Here is a 24919-nt window from a genome sequence, read left to right on the forward strand (position 1 = left end):
TTTTCATTGTTGGATGCGAATTTTTCCTTTTCTTTTAAATTTCTAAATCACTTTAGACAGTAAAATCCACACAGTTGAAAGAAAATTCATAATTCAAATATATTTCTTATTCATATTCGATTAAATGGCGAGCCTCAAAACATTTCTAAGACAGTTCTTTCGCAAAAAAAACACTGAAATGTTTTGTTTTCAATATTCAAATATTTTATGTCCAAAACCCATGTTGGACTTAAGATGTGATTGAAACTAAAGAAATTTAAAATTTAATATTGAAAACAAAATAATAAGCTTAAAGACTGCGTAAAAAAGACCAATGATTGCAGTTAAAAATAATCGGTGCCTTAATTAATCAATGATTGCAGCATAAAAGAATCACGATCACAGTTACAAATTTGTTTTTTAAGAGAACCACGATAAAAGTACCAATATTGTGTGCCTTAAATTTTTTTCATAAAAAAAACAACAAATACAGTTGACAAGACGATTGCAATTTAAAAGAACTTCGATCAGTGCCTTAATTGTTTTTATAAAAAAACATGATTCCAGTATAAAATAACTTCGATCAGTGCCTTAAATGTTCATTATATAAGAACCACAATAACAGTTTAGTAGAACATGATCAGTAATAGAACTACAATAGCAGTTTAAAAGAACCAAGATCACTGCTTTAAATGTTATGGATAAAAGAACCACAATAACAGTTTTTAAGAACACGATCAGTAATAGAATCACAATAGCAGTTTAAAATAATCAGGATCAGTGCCTTGATGAAATAAGCAATATCGAAATTAAAAAGAATCACGATCAGTGCCTTAAATTTCCTTAATAAAAGAACCACGATTGCCATTACAAGCATCACGATCAGTGCCTTTAATATTATTGATAAAATAAGCAACACCGAAATCACGATCAGTGCCTTAAATTTTCTTTGTAAAAGAACTACAATTGCAGTTTATAAGAACAAGGATCAGTGCCTTAAATGTTAATTAGAAAAGAACCTCAAAAGCGGTTTAAGAGATCCACGATCAGTGCTTTAAATCTTCTGGATAAAATAACCACAATAACAGTTTTTATTATTGATAAATTAACAAACATCGAAATTAAAAAGAATCACGATCAGTGCCTTAAATTTCCCTAATAAAAGATTCACTATTGTTGTTACCAATAATCACGATCAGTGCCTAAAACTTTCTTTAAAAAAGAACCATAATTCCAATTTACAAGAACCACGATCAGTGTCTTAAATTTTCTTTATAAAAGAACCACGATCACAGTCTTGAATTTTCTTTATAAAAGAACCACAATACCAATTTACAAGAACCATAATCAGTGTCTCAAATTTTCTTTATAAAATAACCACGATCAGTGACTTAAATTGTCTTTATAAAAGAACCACGACCAGTGACTTAAATTTTCTTTAAAAAAGAACCACAATTCCAAATTACAAGAACCACGATCAGTGTCTTAAATTTTCTTTTAAAAGAACCACAATTCCAATTTACAAGAATCAAGATCAGTGTCTTAAATTTTCTTTATAAAAGAACCAGGATCAGTGACTTAAAAAGAACCACGATCAGTGACTTAAATTTGTTAAAAAATACAACAATTCCAATTTACAAGAACCACGGTGAGTGTCTTAAATTTTCTTTATAAAAGAACCACGATGAGTGACTTAAATTTTCTCACGATCAGTGGTTTAAATTTTCTTTTAAATCACGAACAGTGTCTTAAATTTTCTTTATAAAAGAACCACGATCAGCGACTTAAATTAGTTTTTAAAAAAACAACAATTCCAATTTACAAGAACCATGATCAGTGTCTTAAATTTTCTTTATAAAAGAACCACGATCAGTGACTTAAATTTGTTTTACAAAAAAAACAACAATTCCAATTTACAAGAACCACGATCAGTGTCTTAAATTTTCTTTATAAAAGAACCACAATCAGTGCCTAAAATTTTCTTTAAAAAAGAAGCACAATTCCAATTTACAAGAACCATGATCAGTGTCTAAAATTTTCTTTAAAAAAGAACAACAATTCCACAATTCCAATTTACAAAGAACCACCATCAGTGACTTAAATTTTCTTTAAAAAAGAACCAATAAATCAGTGTCTAAAATTTTCTTAATAAAAGACCACGATCAGTGACTTAAATTTTCATTAAAAATTAACCACAATTCCAATTTACAAGAACCACGATCAGTGTCCTAAATTTTCTTTATAAAATAACAACGATCAGTGACTTAAATTGTCTTTATAAAATAACCACGATCAGTGACTTAAATTTTCTTTACAAAATAACCACGATGAGTGTCTTAAATTTTCTTTATAAAAGAAGCGAACAGTGACTTAAATATTCTTGATAAAATAACCACGATCAACATTTAAAATTTTCTTGATAAAAGAACTACTTAAACTGTCTTAAATTTTCTTTAAAAAAGAACCACAATTTCAATTTACAAGAACCACGATCAGTGTCCTAAATTTTATTTATACACACCGCTACAAAAGTATACATACGATCGACTTATTGGGCACGATCAGTGTCTTAAACAGTGACGATAAAGAACGTCAATTGTCAACTGTTTAAAATGATCACGATTGCAGTTTGAAAGGGCCACGATCAGTGGCTAAAATTTTCTTGATAAAAGAACCATGATTGCAATTCAAAAGAACAACAATTAATGTCTTACACTGTTTTTATAAAATACCCTCTATTACCCTTTAAAATAACTATGAATAGTATCTTAAATTTTCTATATAAATGATCGACGATTGCAGTTTTCATTCTAAAATACACACAGTTACTGTAAAGATTTAATTTAATGACCTTTGACCTGTTAAGTCTCAAGTTGTTTACACTGATTTTAAATAATTCCCTTAGCAAGTATTTTTTGAGCTTTTAGTTTACTGTATGTAATTTTAAAGCTTTTTTACTTTTAAATTTTGTTTTAATTCTTTTGGGTTCCACTGTTTTAAGGATTTCACTTTTTAACTCTTATTTGCAGGTTTTAGTGCTGTCTTCAACTTTGAGCCCAAAAATCTTCTCAACATCATAGTGAAAAGTGTTTATTTTGCAGCAAATTAAATGAAATTTCTAATCAGTCTCGAAAAAGTTTATGAATTTCTAATAATAAGGAGTCAGTCAGCCTATACTTTCTTGCCTATTCGCTATATGAAAGAAACTGTAACACAATATTGTCCCTTTTAGAGTTTTATGTTTTTCCTAGTGTTCAATAATGGAACCTTTCAAATTTGGTTGTCATTTGGTTTTCATTGGTTGTCTATAGGTTTAAGAACATTTCATACACCGACTAGAAATTGTTTGGTTGAGTGCTCTAAAGATCATTACTGAACATTGTGACAAAATTCAAATTTCTATATAAGTTCGAATTACAATATTTTGAATAGTTGAAATCTGATATAATTGCTAAATATATGTTGATCAGAAGATATTATTAAGAACAATCCGAAGATATTAAGGCAATCCTTAGGACAAAAAAAATGCTATAAGGAAGCTTTTGTATAAGCTTTAAGCTTAAACAAGCTTTTATATACCTATATTAAATACTATAATAATAAAAAGACACATTAATTTATTTTTCATAAAAAAAATTTTATTGTTTTTTATTAAAAGTTATCAAAATGTTAGACATTTTTTTGTTGTTGATTTTAACCAAAATATTTACATTAAAAATATACACTAAAATCGAAAAACTTATACATAAAAAAATTGAGTATCCAAAATACATTAAATTCAATTTTGTTGTCTTTTTAAAACCTAAACTAAAAGAAGTCAAATAGTTTTAAGCTTTTACACGTTAAAGCTTAAACTAGACTTTGAACTGAGAACCAAAGCGAAAAAAAATAGAATTCAATTCAATTTTCTTTAAACAAGAAAAATTTAGATTAGATAGTAGACCTACAAAGTCAAATAACGCAAGGCCTTATCCAGGAAACGTTCTTCGGATGAACCATCGGGACAGGCAAAACCTTGGCGGGACTTCTTCCTCATGTGCACGGTTGAGAAACGAGCCAATTTTTCAGTTTCTTGCACCAAGTCATGCTGTAACATTTGCTGCTGTTCTTGTTCATACATTTCCAAGGTTTCATATTCATCTAGGGCACGACAAGAGATAAGTTCGACGGAGGGTACTTTACCCAGATCCTTTTTCATTACCAAACCTATTAAACGGGAGCGGGTGGATAGAGATCGGGTTTTTGTTATAACCTTAGAGCGAGGTCTAATGGTATTGGTTTGCTGCTCATACATGTCGTGGTGAGAGCAGCCTATGGGAAATACCCCAGATTCCTCTGAATCCGAAGTGGTGATTATGGAGAGTGTAGAGTGGCTAATGTTCTTGCTTAGCTGCTGCTGATAGATGACACTATTGCGTGGTGAAGACTGAGTACTGCTGGGTGCCGAGAAATAGGTTTCATCATATTCAGATCTTTGGCTATCCGGACTCTTGGGCACTTTTTTATTCTCCAACAGCAACATTTCTTCATCAGCTTCGTCGGCATCTGAGTTGGTGGAGGAAGAATCCAATGTTGACATGGAGCTAATGCGTGGCAAAGTGGAGAACTTCTTATTCAGTTTCAGCAATTTCTTTTGCTCTTTGCGCTCTTCCTTCTCGCGGGTCAAACGGGTTATGGTCTCAAGACTCTCCACAAAGAGAGCCAGATCGTGGGCTGAGAAATACTGGGTATTGATTTTGAATTTCGAGGCTTCTTGTATAGTCATATTGAAACTTGTGGAATTGGCCATTTTTTTTTCTTATTTTGTTAATAACTTTTTGGAATTTTATTAAAAATGTTTGTAAAAATAGTTTTGTTGAATGAGAGTTTTTTAACTAGCTTAAGTCGGTTGTTGTTTAAAGATTTGCTAAACGGCAACTGATACTTTGAGCACAAGTGCGCAAAGGTTTTATACTAAATTCGAGGCTGAGCTGTCTACAGGCCCTCTTAAGACAGGTAGTTTAGCTGTAGGATGACTTAAACTATAATCTAGTAGTAACCTCCTGTTTTTAGCTTAGCAAATGATCAGGCACAACCTTTAGTTTAAACTATGTTAAAATATACCTGTTGTAAAATCCTTATTCCTAGTTATTTGCCCTCCTTTTAACTAGAATGTCATAAATAAATCTACAATTATGACCTTTATGAATATGGCAGAGTTTATGTGTGTGTGTCTGTGAGTGTTTATTTTAATCCGTTTTTGGGAAAATCCTTTTAGTCAACCCGGTGCCTTTTGCAAAACAGATTTTCTATATTAAAATTCCACATATAAATTTAGACACTAAAGCCATCTCTTTCTTTCTTCCATAGAGAAGCCAAAGACCTGTCAACTGTCATTAGTTTAAATTGTCACTCAGCCATATAATTTATGGCTGTATTTAAATTTTATTTTTCAAATTTCACAAAATTCTTTTTCCAGAAATTGTAAAATTGTGAATATTGCGCAGCTTGCAGTTTTGCGCATTTACAATTATTATTATAATGGGATTTTCCTTTCATTAGCACAATTTTTAAGGAAATTTTCTTGTTACCATAAATTTTATTGCACTTTAAGCAACATATGGCGTTTTCTTGTTTTGGGTAACGCTAATTAACACGTGTCAAAATTACGTTTAGTCACGTACGCCGCTTGTAAATTTTGTTTCTGAAAGAAGGAAAGTGTCAGAGCCACCACGGTGACGGTAATTAGGACAATAGTTTTAGTAATTCGTTTAGATATGGTGGCTCAAAGAAATTGTTTCAATATTTGGAAACAAAGTTTTACATAAATTAACCTGGATTATTCTAGAATTATTTAAAGAAATTCTTATAATAAATTTGATGTAATTTAGATTTAAACTATATTTTAATAAAAATCTCTTAAATTAATCTTAAAAATCCATTCTCCAACAGCATCCTATACATTTCGTCTTCCTCCAACAAAACATCTATCTCTATCAACTGATTTCTTCAAATGTAACGCCAAGGAAGTTTCCAGAAAGTTCCAGCATGACATACAATCTAAATTGCTGACAGCTATTTTCTCAATTTATCCTTAACTTTGAGTTGAGTTAGCAAGTTTAATTTTATTAATGAATTTTCTTCTAATTTGACTTCTTTAATTGAATTTTATTTAAATCTCCTCAACATCATTCAACAAAACCTTTACCTGTATAAACTGTTATCTTCAAGTGTAGAGCAAAGAAGTTTGCAATCATCATTAAATCTATTCTGCTGCAATTTATCCCCAACTTTGAGTAAGTTTAATTTTATTTGCGAATTTTCATTAAATTTAATCTTCAAAATTTAATTCTATTTAAATTTCTCCAACAGCATCCAATACAAAGTCGTCCTCCAACAAAGCATCTATCTCTATCAACTGTAAGGCCAGGGAAGTTTCCAGAAACTTCCAGCACTACATACAATCTGAACTGCTGACAGCCTTTTTCTCAATTTATCCTTAACTTTGAGTTGTGTTAACAAGTTTAATTTTATTAACGAATTTTCTTCTAATTTGACTTCTTTAATTGAATTTTATTTAAATCTCCTCAACATCATCTAGTATAAAGTCTTCCTCCAACAAAACCTTTACCTGTATCAACAGCTTTCTTCAAATGCAGCGCAAAGAAGTTGGCAACATCAGTAAATCTATTCTGTTGGCAACATTTTTGGCGATTTATCCCCAACTTTAAGTAAGTTTAATTTTATTAACGATTTATTTTATATTTTTAATTGAACTCTTTTTAAATTTCTCCCACAGCATCCAATACAAAGTCTTCCTCCAACAAAACATCTATCTCTATCAACTGATTTCTTCAAGGGTAAGGCCAGGAAAGTTTCCAGAAGCTTGCAGCATCATATTCTTTTGCGCCACGACATCAAATATGTGTTAATAACAGATTCCAGCTCAAAAATAATCTTGAAGTATTTTCTTTTAATTTATTCTATTTATTGGGAGTATGACTTAAAAATACGGGATTTGGTTCAAATTTTTAGCTTTTATTTTGAAACATTTGTACAATACAAATTTATTCAAACTATTGGCCATTGTTAACTATGATCATTTCGCATCTTTATGGAAACATTTGGATTCCGAGCCAAAAGAACTGCTCATCTTTTGAGGACAAGAACGAATCAAGCCAATATCGGATACTCTGTTCCAAAGTGAAGCGTATCGCAGAGAGAACGGGGTAGCTTCGATCACAACAAATAGTAGTCAGGCGGGGCAAGGTCTCATCTATAACCGAGTGAGGCAAATCTTCCCAACCACTTCATTCTAAATACTTTTTAACAGGTATTGCAACATGTGGCCGAGCATTCTACGTGTTTTTCGGCCAATGTTCGCTTCACATGAATCAGTTGTGTTCGGTACAGGTTCCCTGTGATGAACTGGCCAGATTTCAGAAGCTCATAATAGATAGGACCCTTTTGCTCCAAAAAAATACAGAGAATTATCTTAGCGCCTTGGATATTTGGCTTTGGTATCTATTCGGCTGGTTGGCCAGGTTCAACATACGATCTCTTACGCTTCGGGTTATCGTAGTGGATCAATTTTCCATCGCAAGTAATGATTCGGTGCAAAAATGATTTTCTTTTATAGCGTTCAAACACCATTTCGGACATACAATATTGTCTGTCAAGGTCTCTCGGCTTTAATTCGAATGGTACCCAATTTCCCTGCTTTTGGATGAAGCCTGCTGCTCGCAAAAATTTGAAAACTGCTGCTTGAGTAGCTCCCAATGATTTTGCAAGCTCTTGTGAATTTTGACAACAATCTTCATGGAATAATGCCTCAAATTCTTGGTTTTCAAACTTTTTTGGCTGGCCTGGGAGATCTTTGTCTTCCGTGTCAAAATCACTACTTCTGGACCGAGTAAACTATCTCTAGCACGTTGAAACTGATGGAACACATTCACCATAAGCTTTGTTAAGAAATTGGTGTGTTTCAGCTTCCGGCATTTGACGCTTTGTTGGCACAAAATTCGAAATTTTTGAAGAAAAAAAAACGTTACTTCCAAATATCCTTTGCGTGGTACGTTCCCTTAGACCCGGAGTCAAGATCCTGTAGCTTATAATAAACTTTTTACTCCACCTAGAACATGTTTTGCATTAACTTAGTCTGCTTTAGAGCTTTGATTAAATGTCCGTCTGTATACTTCCTGTTCCACAGTGAAGTCCATCTTCCGAGATCATAGGTTGTATGTCCGAAATTCCCTAATTTTCTCACGAATCAAGAAAAATGTATCTTGTTGTTCTTTAATAGAGTCATTCTCTTTTTGGGAATGGATTTTAGAACCTAAACTAAAACCTGAACTACTTCTGATTCATAGAAAGAAAGGGTTTTTCATTAACCAATTCCTATTTTTAAATATAAATAAAACAAGGTGTGTGTGAGATATCGTCATTATGTACACAATATAACATCCTGTAAATGTCCGCCATCCGAAATGTCCAATTTTGCAAAACTCTGTCCGATGACATGGGTTATATTAGCTTTGAGAGCCACTGTGGTTTGTGGCTTACTCGCATAGACCTGTGACTTAAGAAAACTTCACAAGAAAAAGTCAAATCGCATGATCTCTGTGGTCTGTTCACATCAACTCTTCGCGTGAAGACCATGCCCTCAAATCGCTCGTGCAGAATGTTCAATGTGGTATGTAGTGACGTGCTGTTGATACCACATGTCGTTGGTGTCCATATCATTCAATTAAGGACAACAGAAGTTTGTAATCATCGACCTTTACCGCTGGCCGTTGACGGCTATGGCCTGGACAAAGAAATATGAACCGATAACAGCCCAAAACCTTAAACCATGGCTTTTTCGGAATGCATTGGACGCTCTTGGCTCTCATTTGGATTGGTATCGTCCTAAATTCAACAATTTTGTTTTTTGACACACCCATCAACCAGAAATGGGCTGAAAGTTGAGCGAATATAACACCCATTTTGATCAAACAATTTTATCATTTACATGTGTTGTTGAAAGCTATATCTAGGCATGGTGATTTGGCAAAACAAGCTAAATAAATGACAACTAATTCGACAAATGCAGCAGCTATCAACTGCCAAAGTTCGAAAATCCCTTTTACAACCTGAACTGGAACTGATCCACAATTGAACTTGAATTAAACTGAGCTACAACTGCACCAAAACTGAACTAGAAAAATGTCAGTTGATGAAGAGTGATTGCGACCACCAAATTTTTATCAACCCTTCCAAAATGTTTCAGTTACAACAAGGACATTCGTTAATTAAAGCTGAATCACTTGATTGGAATTAGAATTTGATTTTGTCCCAACCAAGTTGGTCTCTGTCATAAACTGTAAATTCAACAATTTTCGTTCGAATAATGGAATGGAAATAAGCATTTCGAAAAATTAAAATATCAGTAAAGTAAAATAAAGCATTTAGAATGCTAATATTAAGAAAGGAGGCTCTACAATGTGACAAAGTTAAGGTACTTTGATGGAGTTCTGAACTCTACTAAAGCTACGTTTTCGCATACACCGTAATCGGCACCGAAAACGAAACTCCATACATTTGCACCGACAAAAAAGTTCGTTTCAGAAATCGGCAACGAAAATTGGGAAAGAAAAACCTGTCATTTGGGGCCGGAACGAAAACAACATCAAGTAAGTTGTTTTCGGTGCTGTAGGAACGAAATTATTTAAATTATTTTTTTATTTCAAATTTAAAGAAAATCAAAATGAATAAAAAAAATGTTTATTGGAAGTGGAAAAAATAATAGATTTTGTCAAAAATAATGAAATTCTATTTAATGTGCGACATCCAAAATTAAAAAAATAATTTCGTTTCTGTTTTATGAAACGAAAACAATTCAGAAACGAGACGGTGACGAACACCAACGTTTTTCAGTTTGAGTTTTCATTATCGGCCCCGATTACGGTGTATGCGGAAACCCAGCTTAAGCAAACTGTTGAAACATTTTAAAAAAATGCTTAATATTGACTCAAATAAATTTAATTATGGTGTTTTACTATTAAGTACAAAACCTATAACTCTAAAACTATGGTTATGTTCTTAAATGCAGTAATATTCATCACTGCAGCTTATTTGGCATTACTGTTAAACGTCGAACGGGGTTGTAACACTAGGTCTCCACGTAGCAATATTTATTGCAGCAATTGTCAAATTTGATTGCATTCATAAAATTTGCGATGTGTAGACTTGTTATATGTAGCAATTCATTGCGTAATTATTGATCTACAGATTGCTTGAGCAATTATTGCTAAACAATAAGCTGTCAGTTCAGTTGTCATTAATGTAAAATTTCTTCTTTCTATGATTCGGTGCGATTAATTCACACATATTTAATTTATTTAAGTATCAAAAATAAAAAAATAAAGAAATTAGTGAAAAAAATCATTCAACACAAAATATAAGCAAAATACACCTCAGTTTTTCATAGAACTTCTCGTGTTGAAAATTTTGTATTTGTGATGAAACTATTTTACGTTTTCCCTAAAGCAATCAGCAATTAATGTGCAGCTGTTCTGCCGACGTTTTTTCTAAAATGGTGTCATACATTTTATTGGCTAAAAATAACTATAAATGAAAATTCTTTAAATTAGTTTCAAAATTCTCAGCATTGTATGCAAATTTTTAAAAAATTTCCATTTGGTAGCAAATCTCTTTAACCCTATAACATTTACAAAAGTTTTCCATTGCTACCAATCCTTTCTATACACAATAATAGTTTCAACCCTAACCATTCATTGTTCCTCTAAAATCATTGTTCATTTGTCTTTATCCTTTTATCTAAATTCCTTTCAATAAACTGTTCATTTCTTCTGGGTCATTTGAACGCAAAACAAAAAAAAGCAACCTTCTTAGTGTTCAGTTCTCTCAATCACTATTACGAGTATGTATTGTTTGTCTTTAGCTAAGAACTGTTGTCAAATACTAGCAAGTAAATAAATACAAACAGAGAATATGTCCTTAAAATAACGACACAAAAAAATTTACACTTCATTTATCAATTTCATTATCCTTAGATAAATCAAAATCCTTAAAACTCAATAACCTTCAGCTAAAAATGACAGTGTTGATGATGAGCCTGACGGATACGAGATTGTATTGTCATTGAAGATGCTGGCTGGATGGCTGGCATAAAATAAAAAGTCCGTCTGTCGGTCTGTCTGTCTTGTATTTTTATACCCTTCAGCTTCGTGAGAAGGGTATATATAAGTTTGTCATTCCGTTTGTAATTTCTACATTTTTCATTTCCGACCCTATAAAGTATATATATTCTGGATCCTTATAGATAGCGGAGTCGATTAAGCCATGTCCGTCTGTCTGTCTGTCTGTCTGTCTGTCTGTCTGTCTGTCTGTCTGTCTGTCTGTCTGTCTGTCTGTCTGTCTGTCTGTCTGTCTGTCTGTCTGTCTGTCTGTCTGTCTGTCTGTCTGTCTGTCTGTCTGTCTGTCTGTCTGTCTGTCTGTCTGTCTGTCTGTCTGTCTGTCTGTCTGTCTGTCTGTCTGTCCGTCTGTCTGTCTGTCTGTTGAAATCAGTTTTCTGAAGACCCCAGATATCTTCGGGATCCAAATCTTCAATAATTCTGTCAGACATGCTTTCGAGAATTTTGCTATTTAAAATCAGCAAAATCGGTCCACAAATGGCTGAGATATGAGGAAAAAACCAAGACAACCTCGATTTTTGACCTATTTTTTTACCTATATCTGGATTACTAAGACATTAATATAGACAATATGGATATCTAATGATAGATATTTCAAAGACATTTGCAACGATGTATATAAGACCATAGTAAGTTGGACCTACAATGGGTCAAAATCGGGAAAAAAAATTTTGAACCCGAATTTTTTAAAAAAAAAAAAAATTGAAAAAACAAAAAAAAATTTTTTTAAATTTAAAAAAAAAAAAAATTTTCAAATTTAAAAAAAAAAAAATTTTTAATTTAAAAAAAAAATTAAAATAACAATCGAAAAATTTTTTTTTCCAAAAAATTTAAAAAACAACTGGAAAAAAATTAAATTTTGTTTTCCTAAAAATATTTAAAATTTTGAAGTATAATTTGGTGAAGGGTATATAAGATTCGGCACAGCCGAATATAGCACTCTTACTTGTTAATATACATTTTGGTTGTATTTAGATGTCTCTGGTTTTCTTATTACTTTGACAAGTTGTATGGGAGTCTAGTCGTCATCATGTTAACTGTTGCATTAACAACAAAAACATTGTGAAAATTAAAATAAAAACAGAAACCATGAAATAATACAAAACATACAAAAACAACATGTTACATTAACCACAAGGCATGACATTATTTTTGTTGTTTTTTTTTCTTCTTCTTCATTTTTATTACTACTTCCCCATACTGTGTCATGAGAAATAATAAATAAACCCTCTCCCTGAGAGTCAACCCCTCAATAGACAACTAGACATTGTTAAACATACAAACAACAACAAGTTAGACAAATACTATGTCATAATAGGAAGGAAGGAAGAAAATAATATTGTTATTTTTTCTAAACGTATCTGTTATCATATCTTGCTATATTTTACACAGTTGACATAATGAAGATGAAATAGTTTTTTTTTCGTTCTTGTTTTTCTTATTTATTTTTATACAGTGAACTGTCATTATTTTGACGCCATTAAATAAAGGCAGGCATGTCAATGAAGTGACAACAACAACAGCAAGTCACAGTTTAGTTGCACCAGTTTAAAGGGGGATGCCACATGGATTTTATGAATTTTTGGATTTTTTGGTTCTTTTTTTAAAAAATATTGCAGAAATTCATTGGAAATATAAAAAATGTGTTCAATATATGAGAAATGATACCAGTTAACAATATACAGGCCTGTCACAGAATTCCATTCCGATCGAAAGTGGAATTAATCCCGTAATTTGCTACTTCACAAAAAGTAAAACGAAAATTTCTTTCGGAATGAAACCACTTTCAGTTTATAAAGTGGAATAGATATTTGTTTGTATTTATTTGATTTTCTTAAAATTTTAATCAATTTCTTTACCAAAAACATTACTTTTGTTTTAATATAAAAAAAGGCTGGCAAATTAAAATCTGAAATACAGAATTATTAAATATTTTTTGAATTAACAAATTACACGAAATCTGAAGAACCTAAAACGAAATCGATCGGAATAAAACCTACGGAATTGAAACCATTCCGAACGAAATGTGTGACAGGCCTGATAATCTGTTAATTTGCAAAATAAAATCAGCTTGAAGAAGAAGCTATTGGTTTTATGATTTCAAAATGCGACATTTACATTTATAGATGGGGTATCTTTTGAACGCGGTTTTAGTTTTTAACAACTTAAATGTCATTTTGAAAAAATTTCAAATATTTTTAGGTAAACAAAATGTATTTTTTTTATAATTGTTTTTTCATTTTTTGGAATTTTTTTTTTTCAAATTGTTATTTTAAATTTAAAATTTTTTTTTTAAATTTAAAAAAAAAAATTGTTTGGTTTCTTAATTTTTTTTTTTTTTGAGAAAAAAAAAATACGGGTGAAAAATATTTTTTCCGATTTTGACCCATTGTAGGTCCAACTTACTATGGTCTTATATACGTCGTTGCAAAGGTCTTTGAAATATCTATCATCTTAGTAATCCAGATATAGGTCAAAAATCGAGGTTGTCCTGGTTTTTTCCTCATATCTCAGCCACTTGTGGACCGATTTTGCTGATTTTAAATAGCAAACTTCTCGAAAGCATGTCTGACAGAATTATTGAAGATTTGGATCCCGAAGATATCTGTGGCCTTCAGAAAATTGATTTCAACAAACAGACGGACATGGCTTAATCGACTCCGCTATCTATAAGGATCCAGAATATATATACTTTATAGGGTCGGAAAATTATATTGTGGAAATTACAAACGACAAACTTATATATACCCTTCTCACGAAGGTGAAGGATATAAAAAGGAGCCGCTGCAGCACACCGATTGCTCAGCAAAGCATATGGTGGATGTGATCCAATGATTTCAACATGCGAGAAATGGTTTGTTCGGTTTAGAAGTTGTGATTTTGACACGGAAGACAAAGATCGCCTAGGCTAGCCAAAAAAATTTGACGATCTAGAAACGCAGGCATTACTCCATGAAGATTGAAAGAGCTTGCAAAATCATTGGCAGCTAATCAAGCAGCAATTTCAAAACGTTTGCGAGCAGCAGGATTCATGCAAAAGCAGAGAAATTTGGTACCATACGAATTGAAGCCGATAGACCTTGAAATACAATTTTGCATTTCCGAAATGATGTTTGAACACTATAAAAGAAAATCCTTTTTGCACCCTCTCATTACTTGCGATGAAAAATTTAACCATTACGATAACCCGAAGAGTAAGAGATCGCACGTGAAGCCCCGCCAACCTCACGAAACGATACCAAAGTCAAAAATCCAAGCTGAAATCTGGCCAGACCATCACATGGAACCTGTACCGAACGCACCTGCTTCGTTTGAAACGAGCATTTGCCGAAAAATGGCCAGAAAATGCGGGCAGACATGAAACCGTAGTATTCCATCGTAACAACGCTCGACCACATTATGCAAATAACTGTTAAAAAGTATTTAGCATGAAGTGGTTGGGAAGTTTTACCTCATCCGCCTTTTAGACCAGACCTTGCCCAGTACGAATACTATTAGTTGCGATCGATGCAGATCGCTGTCTCCGGGACAGCTTCACTTTGGAATAGAGTATCCTAAAGTGGCTTGATTCGTTCTTGGTTCCAAAAGATGAGCAGTTCTTTTGGCTCGGATTCCATATAAATTTATATTGTAAAAATATTTCCAAAAAAAGCTAAAAATTTAAAAAAATAGGTTCTTGTTCAAATTCTAGTTCAGTTTCTAGTTCAGTTCCAGTTCTACTTCAGTTCTAATTCAGTTCTAGTTCAGTTCTAGTTCAGTTCTAGTTCAGTTCTAGTTCAGTTCTAGTTCAGTTCTAGTTCAGTTCTAGTTCAGTTCTAGTTCAGTTCTAGTTCAGTTCTAGTTCAGTTCTAGTTCAGTTCTAGTTCAGTTCTAGTTCAGTTCTAGTTCAGTTCTAGTTCAGTTCTAGTTCAGTTCTAGTTCAGTTCTAGTTCAGTTCTAGTTCAGTTCTAGTTCAGTTCTAGTTCAGTTCTAGTTCAGTTCTAGTTCAGTTCTAGTTCAGTTCTAGTTCAGTTCTAGTTCAGTTCTAGTTCAGTTCTAGTTCAGTTCTAGTTCAGTTCTAGTTCAGTTCTAGTTCAGTTCTAGTTCAGTTCTAGTTCAGTTCTAGTTCAGTTCTAGTTCAGTTCTAGTTCAGTTCTAGTTCAGTTCTAGTTCAGTTCTAGTTCAGTTCTAGTTCAGTTCTAGTTCAGTTCTAGTTCAGTTCTAGTTCAGTTCTAGTTCAGTTCTAGTTCAGTTCTAGTTCTAGTTCAGTTCTAGTTCAGTTCTAGTTCAGTTCTAGTTCAGTTCAGTTCTAGTTCAGTTCTAGTTCAGTTCTAGTTCAGTTCTAGTTCAGTTCTAGTTCAGTTCTAGTTCAGTTCTAGTTCAGTTCTAGTTCAGTTCTAGTTCAGTTCTAGTTCAGTTCTAGTTCAGTTCTAGTTCAGTTCTAGTTCAGTTCTAGTTCAGTTCTAGTTCAGTTCTAGTTCAGTTCTAGTTCAGTTCTAGTTCAGTTCTAGTTCAGTTCTAGTTCAGTTCTAGTTCAGTTCTAGTTCAGTTCTAGTTCAGTTCTAGTTCAGTTCTAGTTCAGTTCTAGTTCAGTTCTAGTTCAGTTCTAGTTCAGTTCTAGTTCAGTTCTAGTTCAGTTCTAGTTCAGTTCTAGTTCAGTTCTAGTTCAGTTCTAGTTCAGTTCTAGTTCAGTTCTAGTTCAGTTCTAGTTCAGTTCTAGTTCAGTTCTAGTTCAGTTCTAGTTCAGTTCTAGTTCAGTTCTAGTTCAGTTCTAGTTCAGTTCTAGTTCAGTTCTAGTTCAGTTCTAGTTCAGTTCTAGTTCAGTTCTAGTTCAGTTCTAGTTCAGTTCTAGTTCAGTTCTAGTTCAGTTCTAGTTCAGTTCTAGTTCAGTTCTAGTTCAGTTCTAGTTCAGTTCTAGTTCAGTTCTAGTTCAGTTCTAGTTCAGTTCTAGTTCAGTTCTAGTTCAGTTCTAGTTCAGTTCTAGTTCAGTTCTAGTTCAGTTCTAGTTCAGTTCTAGTTCAGTTCTAGTTCAGTTCTAGTTCAGTTCTAGTTCAGTTCTAGTTCAGTTCTAGTTCAGTTCTAGTTCAGTTCTAGTTCAGTTCTAGTTCAGTTCTAGTTCAGTTCAGTTCTAGTTCAGTTCTAGTTCAGTTCTAGTTCAGTTCTAGTTCAGTTCTAGTTCAGTTCTAGTTCAGTTCTAGTTCAGTTCTAGTTCAGTTCTAGTTCAGTTCTAGTTCAGTTCTAGTTCAGTTCTAGTTCAGTTCTAGTTCAGTTCTAGTTCAGTTCTAGTTCAGTTCTAGTTCAGTTCTAGTTCAGTTCTAGTTCAGTTCTAGTTCAGTTCTAGTTCAGTTCTAGTTCAGTTCTAGTTCAGTTCTAGTTCAGTTCTAGTTCAGTTCTAGTTCAGTTCTAGTTCAGTTCTAGTTCAGTTCTAGTTCAGTTCTAGTTCAGTTCTAGTTCAGTTCTAGTTCAGTTCTAGTACAGGTTCTAGTTCAGGTTCTAGTTCTGGTTCTAGTTCAGGTTCTAGTTCTAGTTCAGGTTCTAGTTCAGGTTCTAGTTCAGTTCTAGTTCAGTTCTAGTTCAGTTCTAGTTCAGTTCTAGTACAGGTTCTAGTTCAGGTTCTAGCTCTGGTTCTAGTTCAGGTTCTAGTTCAGGTTCTAGTTCAGGTTCTAGTTCAGGTTCTAGTTCAGTTCTAGTTCCAGTTCAGATTCCAGTTACAGATTTCCTTATATCAAATAAAAATATGCCTACAAAGGTTTGTTTACTTTACTCCCAAAAAAAATCCCTCAATGTGGCATCCACGTTTATAAATTACTTGCGGCTTTAATACGTTTTATTACTCTATTTATTGCTGCAGCTATTTTTATTTTTAACTAAAAGTGGGCGGTTTTTTAAAATGTCATCAACTTAAATTATTATGGTTTTAATTTATCACTGATTTTTTTCTTCCATTGTATGCATGTCATTTTTGTTTAATTTTTCTATTAACTTATTGTTTATTTTATAAATAAATTTTATTGTTTTTGTTTTTCATTCATACATCTAGAAAATTGGATTATTTTGCATAAACTTATCTGTCATATTTAATTGACATTTGGATATTTCACCATAATTGAGGTTAGGTTTTTATTTGTTTAAAAGTGTTGTGTGTAAATTATTTATTCTGGGGTTTCATTTCGGGCCTTTGTAATGTGTAATTATGAGTGCTTTAGGTTTTATTATTTACTTATGTAGATTACAAATGTATTTTAAATTGTGTAAAATGTGTACTGGTATAATTTTGGCAGCGTTTAGTGAATAACTATCAGAATTTACGTAAATATATCAAACTTGTCATAAATATGATACATATTTGGCAGATGTCACAATGACACATTGTTTTGGAAACAATTTTGAATATGACAAGTTATAGTTTGAGGTCATTGTAATTAGAAAATATGTTTATTTTTGCAGTGATTGTCTTTATTTTACAAAAATTTTAGTTTCAAACTTCTGCTTAATTTTATAGTAAACATTTAGCTGTCATATGGCCATTGCTGCCAGATTGAAAATGTTTGAAATGTTGCAATTACTAATCCCTTGTAATACACTCCAGATACACTTCCTCATAAAGCAATTGTGCATTAATAATGAAATTCTCTGGAACAATTCTCTGTTATATAAACTATAGTGAACTTAAGAACTCTTAAAGCTTTCTTTAGAAATAAAAGAAATAACTTATTCAAACACTTAAATCAATTAAAGGCTTCCTTCCCCCTCTTTTCGGTTTTAAATATATAATTTTTTGTTAAAGACTTTGTTGTTTTTAGACTGACTCTATTGAATAATTGTTTAATCTCATTGGCATTAATTGAAATTTAAATGGTTCTTGGGTCTTCTTCTCCTTTATCTTGGCATTATACAATGAATTGTGCATTTAAGAGCGAAGCAGCAGCTAAAGATTTCAAAACAAGATATCAAGAATCATGTGTGTCTGTCGGTAGCTATAGTTGAAGATGAAGGAGGAATGGATGGATGATGGTGAAAACAAAACACACAATGAATAAGAATTGAAGACTCTATATGACCCTTAAAACAGAATTGACTGCAAAACTCTACACACATACACAATACTAGTGGTTTTATACTAGAAAAATGCAAATCGTTTGTCTTTAAAAAGTCTGACGAAAAAGTTTATTTAAAAATGTAAAAAAGAAAACGTTTTTTTTGGTGTATTTTTATACACAAAAGAAGCATTGTTTTGCTGTTTGCATTTAAATTTAAACTATGGCTACTACACCACGTTACACAGCTCACAATCTTGGTATTCTGTTATTCATATGAGTATTATTTTCAAGAAAACATTGTTTTTTTCCTTTACCAAGAAATTGTTTTCTTATTTTTCTCAAATTGTAAGTGGGGGTAGCTTAGCAAAAAAATTTATATTTTTAAAACAAACAAAATATACTACTGTAATCATGACAGTGCTAAATTTAAAAAGGATTTAACTCTTTGTTTGTTTAAGCCCTGAAAATGTTAGTGGGTGTTTCTTGTTTAACTAAAAACAAGAAAACAATAATTAGTTAGACCAAACCAAACCAAGCATGTATGATTAAAGAAACAATTGAAATTAATCTTAAACCTAATGTATTTAACAAATTTAAAAGGAATAGAAATAACAATTTAAGTTTTTGAAATTTACAAATAGTTTTAGAAAAAACTCACGTGTGAGAATACAGTTTATATAATTGCCAAGAAAAAAGAGGTACATACCTAAAAAGAAAAGAAAAATAAATAAACATTAATACAAATTTCATAATTAACATAAAATTTCGCTTAAAGTATAAAATAACTAGAACCTGAACTAGAAACTGAACTAGCACCTGAACTAGAACCAGAACTAGAACCAGAACTAGAACCAGAACTAGAACCAGAACTAGAACCAGAACTAGAACCAGAACTAGAACCAGAACTAGAACCAGAACTAGAACCAGAACTAGAACCAGAACTAGAACCAGAACTAGAACCAGAACTAGAACCAGAACTAGAACCAGAACTAGAACCAGAACTAGAACCAGAACTAGAACCAGAACTAGAACCAGAACTAGAACCAGAACTAGAACCAGAACTAGAACCAGAACTAGAACCAGAACTAGAACTGAACTAGAACTGAACTAGAACTGAACTAGAACTGAACTAGAACTGAACTAGAACTGAACTAGAACTGAACTAGAACTGAACTAGAACTGAACTAGAACTGAACTAGAACTGAACTAGAACTGAACTAGAACTGAACTAGAACTGAACTAGAACTGAACTAGAACTGAACTAGAACTGAACTAGAACTGAACTAGAACTGAACTAGAACTGAACTAGAACTGAACTAGAACTGAACTAGAACTGAACTAGAACTGAACTAGAACTGAACTAGAACTGAACTAGAACTGAACTAGAACTGAACTAGAACTGAACTAGAACTGAACTAGAACTGAACTAGAACTGAACTAGAACTGAACTAGAACTGAACTAGAACTGAACTAGAACTGAACTAGAACTGAACTAGAACTGAACTAGAACTGAACTAGAACTGAACTAGAACTGAACTAGAACTGAACTAGAACTGAACTAGAACTGAACTAGAACTGAACTAGAACTGAACTAGAACTGAACTAGAACTGAACTAGAACTGAACTAGAACTGAACTAGAACTGAACTAGAACTGAACTAGAACTGAACTAGAACTGAACTAGAACTGAACTAGAACTGAACTAGAACTGAACTAGAACTGAACTAGAACTGAACTAGAACTGAACTAGAACTGAACTAGAACTGAACTAGAACTGAACTAGAACTGAACTAGAACTGAACTAGAACTGAACTAGAACTGAACTAGAACTGAACTAGAACTGAACTAGAACTGAACTAGAACTGAACTAGAACTGAACTAGAACTGAACTAGAACTGAACTAGAACTGAACTAGAACTGAACTAGAACTGAACTAGAACTGAACTAGAACTGAACTAGAACTGAACTAGAACTGAACTAGAACTGAACTAGAACTGAACTAGAACTGAACTAGAACTGAACTAGAACTGAACTAGAACTGAACTAGAACTGAACTAGAACTGAACTAGAACTGAACTAGAACTGAACTAGAACTGAACTAGAACTGAACTAGAACTGAACTAGAACTGAACTGAACTAGAACTGAACTAGAACTGAACTAGAACTGAACTAGAACTGAACTAGAACTGAACTAGAACTGAACTAGAACTGAACTAGAACTGAACTAGAACTGAACTAGAACTGAACTGAACTAGAACTGAACTAGAACTGAACTAGAACTGAACTAGAACTGAACTAGAACTGAACTAGAACTGAACTAGAACTGAACTAGAACTGAACTAGAACTGAACTAGAACTGAACTAGAACTGAACTAGAACTGAACTAGAACCTGAACTAGAACTTGAACTAGAAATGAACTAAATTTACACTAAATTTATATATATATATTCTGGATCCTTATAGATAGCGGAGTCGATTAAGTCATGCCCGCCTGTCTGTCTGTTGAAATCAATTTTCTAAAGACCCCAGATATCTTCGGGATCCAAATCTTCAATAATTCTGTCAGACATGCTTTCGAGAAGTTTCCTATTTAAAATCAGAAAAATTCATCATTCATTAATATAGACAATATGGATATCTAATGATAGATATTTCAAAGACCTTTGCAACGACGTATATAAGACCATAGTAAGTTGGATCAAAATCGGAAAAAAATATTTTTAAACCCGATTTTTTTTCACCAAATAAAATTAAAAAAACAAAAAAAAATTTTAAATTTAAAAATAAAAAAATTTAACTAGAACCTGACCAAGAATCTGTATTACCGCGGAAAAACAACTGAACTAGAACCTGATCTAAAAGAGAACTGAACTAGAATTGAACGAGAATTGATCTAGAGCCTGAACTATATCCGAAGTAGAACTGGAACTTATCCGTTGGATATTCAAAAAAGTCTCATGTTGATTATTGTAAGGAAATGTTAAATACCTTCCATCATTAGCCATAGGAGACGACTACAAGAATTGTTTCATACGGAAGTTGAATAGTATGCGACTGTTTCAAAGCTAACGAAATTTGTTCGAACACTAATAAGTTTTCCCTCTGCCATCAGAGCAACAGAGAGCAATATTTTCGAAAGGCCAGAATTATTTTCTGAAATGAAGACTCTATACCATGACGATGTGAGCCGGATTTTGCGCTAAATGTCTTGAGCAACAGTTGTAAGATCGATCATTTTGAAATCCCAGATGCCTTTAAACAAATACTGATATTCAGCTCTGATCCTTAGAATGATATTCCGATTTTGAGAAAAATTATTCTAAAATTGAGTGTGTAAAATATAAATTTTAAAAACAATACAACCACTTTCGATGGACAAATAGTTGTTGACAATGTTCCGCTAATTTAAAACAACCTGCTTCTATATCTACTTTCCTTTTTTACATTGATAACTTGCTGAGATTTATAAGTAAAAGTCATAAATTTCCACTTGTTTTAATTTGTTACATGTTCATTATTAAACATAAGATTATTTTCTTTTCAAATTGACCTTGAAATTATTTGATCTTTCTTTCTACTTAGTTTCTAATAAAGCATTGCAAATATTAAAATTAATTCGTTTGCCGTAACCGGGTTTAACTTGTTATGTTATGGAACAAATCTAGTTAAATCTGGCTGTTTTACTGTCTAATGAGCTCCTGCTGTTTGAAATTGTTTGCACTTTCAATTGTAAGTAATATTTAGTAGTTGTTTACCTGCGCTTTGGTTACTTAATTTGTGAAAGATTAAAAGGTTACAAACTGTGTGGAAATGTAGTAATAAACCAAAGTAGTTTCTACTGTTTTTGAGTGTTGTTTGTTTAATTAGACAAACATAGCACAAATTCCCAAGGAATTTGTGCAGACATTTTTTGGAATTAATGGTATTTTCCCAATAAAAATGGAAAATGTTGGTTTCAGTTTTAGCACTTACATTAAAGCAAAATTTGTTTAAATCTTTAATTTCAATAATTTTTATATTATTTCTTTAATTTCCTTATCATTTATTTTTTATAATGAAATCGATAAATAAGTGTCTTTGAAATTCTTTTTTCTATAATTTAAAATAAACAACAATTCTTATCAAATTAAAACAAATTTGTGAGATAACTTATCATTTTTAAATGGCCATAAACTTTGCCAATAATGTTTAACTGTTAGCACCTTTTATAAGTAATTTATCAAATATTAAAACAATCATGTAATAATTAGCATGACCTTGGCTTTGAAATTGATAAAATTGTATTTCATTTTTAAAAATATACAAAAATAATTAGTGAAACAGAAATAAAAGTATAAAAATAAACCTAGAAAATGAAATTTATGCTTAAATTAAATGATTTGTGTGCCAAAAATGATTATTTGCCAAAAAATATAGATAAATTAAACATTAAATTTGTTTCAGTGGGAGGAAGAAAGAGAAATTAATGGTGAAAGTAAATTTGTGTATGGCATCATTAAAATGCATCTGGCATCTCCTACTTTTGCCTTACTAGAGTTTCACAACTCGCAGCTTTTGTATATAGCGAGCGTAGAGGTATATGTCTGTGCTGCATTTATGACAGGGTTGTCAATTGCTATGATGTTTAAATATGGCTGCTTGCATTATGGACAGAAGCAGAAATTATATATTTTTAGATTTTAGAACAGGAAATATTATGCCGTTTGCTTTTTATACCCTTCACCTTCGTGAGAAGGGTATATATAAGTTTGTCATTCCGTTTGTAATTTCCACAATATAATTTTCCGATCCTATAAAGTATATATATTCTGGATTCTTATAGATTAAGCCATGTCTGTCCATCTGTCTGTTGAAATCAATTTTCTGAAGACCCCAGATATCTTCGGGATCCAACTCTTCAATAATTCTGTCAGACATGCTTTCGAGAAGTTTCCAATGGCTGAGATATGAAGAAAAACCCAGGACAACCTCGATTGTTGACCTATTTTTGACCTATATCTTGATTACTAAGGCATTAATATAGACAATATGGATATCTAATGAAAGATATTTCAAAGACCTTTGCAACTACGTATTAGACCCTAGTAAGTTGGACCTACAATGGGTCAAAATCGGAAAAAATATTTTTTAACCCGAAAAAATTTAAAAAACAAAATAATTTTTTTTTTTAATTTTTTAAAAAAAAATTTTAAATTTAAAAAAAAAAATTTTAAATTAAAAAAAAAAAATTTTAATAATTCGAATAAAAATTTCAAAAAATTAAAAAAAATGCTTTGGAAAAAAATTATTTTTTTTTACCTAAAAATATTTAAAATTTGTATTTTGAAGTATAATTTGGTCAATGGTATATAAGATTCGGCACAGCCGAATTAGCTCTCTTACTTGTTTAATAAAAACTTTATTTATTTTCGGTACATTTTTTACAAAATTTTATTTTGGAGTTTTGTTTCACCAAATATTTTATGGCATTAAATGCTGATTGGACATTTTTATTAAAAGGATATAGTTATTTTTCATCACAAATATTTAAGCCAGGCTCTCATCTCAATATTTTTTCATAAAGAAAGAGTAACGACCGGAAAACTACTTAAACATTTTTGTGAAAGAAAATTTTTTTAAATATTTTTCGAGCGCGTGTCAATTTTGGGTCCGCTTTTCCATTTGCCACTTGTTTTTAGCGGTTTTTTAACCTTGTTTTGTAAATTTGACTCCCTTCATTAAAACCTTTAATCTTTTCACTCATTTATTTTTCATATTATCTTTGTTTACTTTTCAAAATGCATGCTTGTGTAATCCGAGTAAAAATAAACACTCATCAGAAATTTATTTATATTTTAAGTTTTTTGTTTTTTCCATAATCAAGCACGTTTTACTAGAGGAAATTAATTTTGTATCAGTATTTATGATGATGATAATGTTTTTTTTCTTTCGTACATTCGCTTTCGTTTTGTTTTAGAACATGAGGAGTCAGCATAAAGAATCATTTATTATACGTTATTTTTGTATATATTTTTCTGCAGCACATTGGCTTGTATTTATTGGAAATATGACTTTTATGTTGAAAGGGTAAAAGAATAAATGCAGCTGCAAAATATTTTTCAAAGTAAATTTGCTTTAAAGTAATCAAGGGAATGGAAAAAAACACTTGTTTCAGATTAATTAAGACTTTGAGGAACTACCGGGAAATATCCTTTGAGTTGTGCTATTTATAAATATAAATTTCCTAGGATAAGTTCTGAGAAGTGTAAAATTAAAATAAAATCTTGCAAATAATTGAAAATTTTACAGCTAAAGTTCGTTTTTAATATTAAAATTGAAAATTAATGCTTAAACCCCTTAAATTTATAAAAAAAATATAAGAAAACTGCTTCATTAATTTATCTTTTAGCTTATTTTTGCGGTCAGCATGTTTCTAAACAAACATGTGGTAACATTGTTTACTTCACTCTCTCTCCTCTACCAAACAAAACTACCGTTAGTTTTCCAGCTTATTTTTCAATAAACATGTGGTAACTTTGTTTACTTCACTCTCTCTCCCTATCACATTCCAATTTACCGTTAGTTTTCGTTGTTTGTTCTTTACACTCAACAAAATAATCTTCTTTATTGAAATTATAAATGTAGTTTTATTAATATTTAGAATTTATTTGCCATTAATTTTTATTATTATGCAAAATAACACACAAGTGTGGGTTTAATTTTTTTTTTTTTGAAAGAATTTAGCTTTTTTAGAAGTACAAGTGGGTT

General features: G+C 31.7%; 2 protein-coding genes across 2 annotated transcripts in view; both read right to left on the reverse strand.

The window, feature by feature from the left end:
• LOC135950843 (serine-rich adhesin for platelets) overlaps positions 1-24919 on the reverse strand; it is a 241234-nt gene that overhangs the window by 92481 nt on the left and 123834 nt on the right. The gene's annotated exons all lie outside the window — the stretch shown is intronic.
• LOC135950224 (uncharacterized) lies at positions 3923-4768 on the reverse strand. The gene has a single exon (XM_065499755.1). It carries the CDS (start codon positions 4766-4768, stop codon positions 3923-3925), a length of 846 nt encoding a protein of 281 aa, XP_065355827.1.

This window comes from Calliphora vicina, chromosome 2 (genome assembly GCF_958450345.1).
Source record: "Calliphora vicina chromosome 2, idCalVici1.1, whole genome shotgun sequence".
NCBI classification, from domain to species: domain Eukaryota; kingdom Metazoa; phylum Arthropoda; class Insecta; order Diptera; family Calliphoridae; genus Calliphora; species Calliphora vicina.

Coding starts and splice junctions, on each gene's coding strand:
- LOC135950224 (XM_065499755.1), bottom strand. CDS start 4,768: ATGGCCAATTCCACAAGTTTCAATATGACTATACAAGAAGCCTCGAAA.